The sequence below is a fragment of the Clupea harengus genome, chromosome 22 (assembly GCF_900700415.2).
Source record: "Clupea harengus chromosome 22, Ch_v2.0.2, whole genome shotgun sequence".
Taxonomy (NCBI): domain Eukaryota; kingdom Metazoa; phylum Chordata; class Actinopteri; order Clupeiformes; family Clupeidae; genus Clupea; species Clupea harengus.
Window position 1 is genome coordinate 1171220 of NC_045173.1, and position 2500 is coordinate 1173719.

The 2500-nt window shown below is 51.1% G+C and overlaps 1 protein-coding gene across 1 annotated transcript in view; it reads right to left on the reverse strand.

Moving 5' to 3' along the window:
- Nucleotides 1–2500, reverse strand: part of ncana (neurocan a) — a 78565-nt gene that overhangs the window by 49356 nt on the left and 26709 nt on the right. Inside the window, exon 2 of the mRNA XM_012820246.3 lies at nt 959–1023. Coding sequence (XP_012675700.2) covers nt 959–1016 — 58 coding nt within the window. The 5' untranslated portion in view covers nt 1017–1023. The remainder of the gene's footprint in view (nt 1–958; nt 1024–2500) is intronic.

The window sequence follows — 2500 nt, forward strand, 5'->3', positions numbered from 1 at the left end:
TCAGTAGGGTGTGTGTTCAGTAGGGTGTGTGGTCAGTGTGGTCAGTGTGGTGTGTGGTCAGTGTGGTGTGTGGTCAGTGGGGTGTGTGGTCAGTGTGGTGTGTGGTCAGTAGGGTGTGTGGTCAGTGTGGTCAGTAGGGTGTTGTGTTCAGTAGGGTGTGTGGTCAGTAGGGTGTGTGTTCAGTGTGTTCAGTAGGGTGTGTGTTCAGTAGGGTGTGTGGTCAGTGTGGTCAGTAGGGTGTTGTGTTCAGTAGGGTGTGTGGTCAGTGTGTTCAGTAGGGTGTGTGTTCAGTGGGGTGTGTGTTCAGTGTGGTCAGTAGGGTGTGTGTTCAGTGTGGTCAGTAGGGTGTGTGTTCAGTAGGGTGTGTGTTCAGTGGGGTGTGTGGTCAGTAGGGTGTGTGTTCAGTGTGGTCAGTAGGGTGTGTGTTCAGTAGGGTGTGTGTTCAGTAGGGTGTGTGGTCAGTGTGGTCAGTAGGGTGTGTGTTCAGTAGGGTGTGTGTTCAGTGTGGTCAGTAGGGTGTGTGGTCAGTAGGGTGTGTGTTCAGTGGGGTGTGTGGTCAGTAGGGTGTGTGTTCAGTGGGGTGTGTGGTCAGTGTGGTGTGTGGTCAGTAGGGTGTGTGTTCAGTGTGGTCAGTGTGGTGTGTGGTCAGTAGGGTGTGTGGTCAGTAGGGTGTGTGTTCAGTGTGTTCAGTGTGGTGTGTGGTCAGTGTGGTCAGTAGGGTGTGTGGTCAGTGTGGTCAGTGTGGTGTGTGGTCAGTGGGGTGTGTGTTCAGTGGGGTGTGTGTTCAGTGGGGTGTGTGTTCAGTGGGGTGTGTGGTCAGTAGGGTGTGTGGGCAGTAGGGTGTGTGTTCAGTAGGGTGTGTGTTCAGTGTGGTCAGTGTGGTGTGTGGTCAGTAGGGTGTGTGTTCAGTGTGTGAAGAGGAGTGTGTGAAGAGGAGTGTGGTGGTTTGGATACTCACCGCTGCCTATGGAGAGCAACAGCAGCACACACAACCCAGCCGCAGGGAGAACACTCATCCTGACCCTACAGAGAGAGAGACAGAGAGAAAGAGAACATACGTAAGTATATGATTGTGAGAGATGGAAAGTGAGAGAAATTCAGCAGTTATGCGTGTAAGACAGGGAGAGACAGGGAGAGACGTCACGGGGATAGAGAGACAAGACAAGACAAGACGCAGAGAAGTCTTATCAGCAAACTGCAGAACAAGCACAGGTCATGGAAAGCATAAGATGGAGTCACAGACCATTCCTTCATCTTCATCTCTAACAGACCAGCTGGGATGGAACCTCCCCATTCACCCTCACGCATGAACTATTCAGACCGCACCCTCTTCACCAGCAGGTTTAAAGGGCAAGGGGGCTTCTCTATAAATACTCCTCAGGCCTAACGCTAGTCAAGGTATTGTTTGGCTTAGTAGTTATTTCCTTTTGGGAAGGCAGTAGTGGTAGAAAAGCCATGAAGGACCATGGATAGCACAGCAGATTGGATCTAGCATCAGGTGACATCATCTCATCAGCTCCCCCCCCACACACACACACACACACACACACACACACACCCAGTCTCTCCCCATCAGGTGACATCATGTCATCAGCTGCTGACCCACCCACCCAGTCTCTCCCCAGAACTCTGCACTCTGACACAGACATAAATACATATGGCCAAAATACAGAATATTAGTCACTTCACCCGTCATCTTGTTACAAGTACAATCGGTCTGTTGCGAACCTTTAGTAAATTGCAGCAGCCACACCAAGGGAAAAGTAATTGTGTTATTGCAAAAACGCAGATCTGGCCTCATGGTCTATTAGAACACAGTCCAAAATACTCAATTCAATTGATTGTTAACTTCAGATACTTGAACGTATTTCTGTTCATTCTTTAATTTGTTTTAAATTCTGTAGAGCCCAATACTTCTGCCTTGTTATGAATTCATCTCTCAGACCTGAGAGCCTGTCAGGTTTCCATTAGCAGCACAAGGAGCCCACAAGGGCACTGGCAGAGGAGAACAGAATGAATGAACGAGACAAATGAAGGAAAATATGCTGAGCAGCGCTCGCCTAGTCTCCCTCAGAATTACTTTCCAACTCTCCTCCCTCTCCCTCCTCCCTCTTTTTCCTCCCTCTCTTTTTGTCTCTCTCTCTCCCTCTCTCTCTCTCGCTCCCTCTCCTCCCTCTCTCTCTCCTCCCTCTCCCTCTCCCTCTGTCTCTCTCCTCCCTCTCCCTCTCTCTCTCCCTCTTTCTCTCGCTCTGTCTCCCTCTCTCTCTCTCTCCCTCTCTCTCCCTCCCTCTCTTTTTGTCTCTCTCTCTCCCTCTCTCTCTCGCTCCCTCTCCTCCCTCTCTCTCTCCTCCCTCTCCCTCTCCTTCTGTCTCTCTCTCTCTCTCTCTCTCCCTCTGTCTCCCTCTCTCTCTCTCCCTCTCTCTCCCTCTCTCTCTCCCTCTCTCTCTCCCTCTCCCTCCCTCTCCTCCCTCTCTCTCCCTCTCCCTCTCCCTCTCCTCCC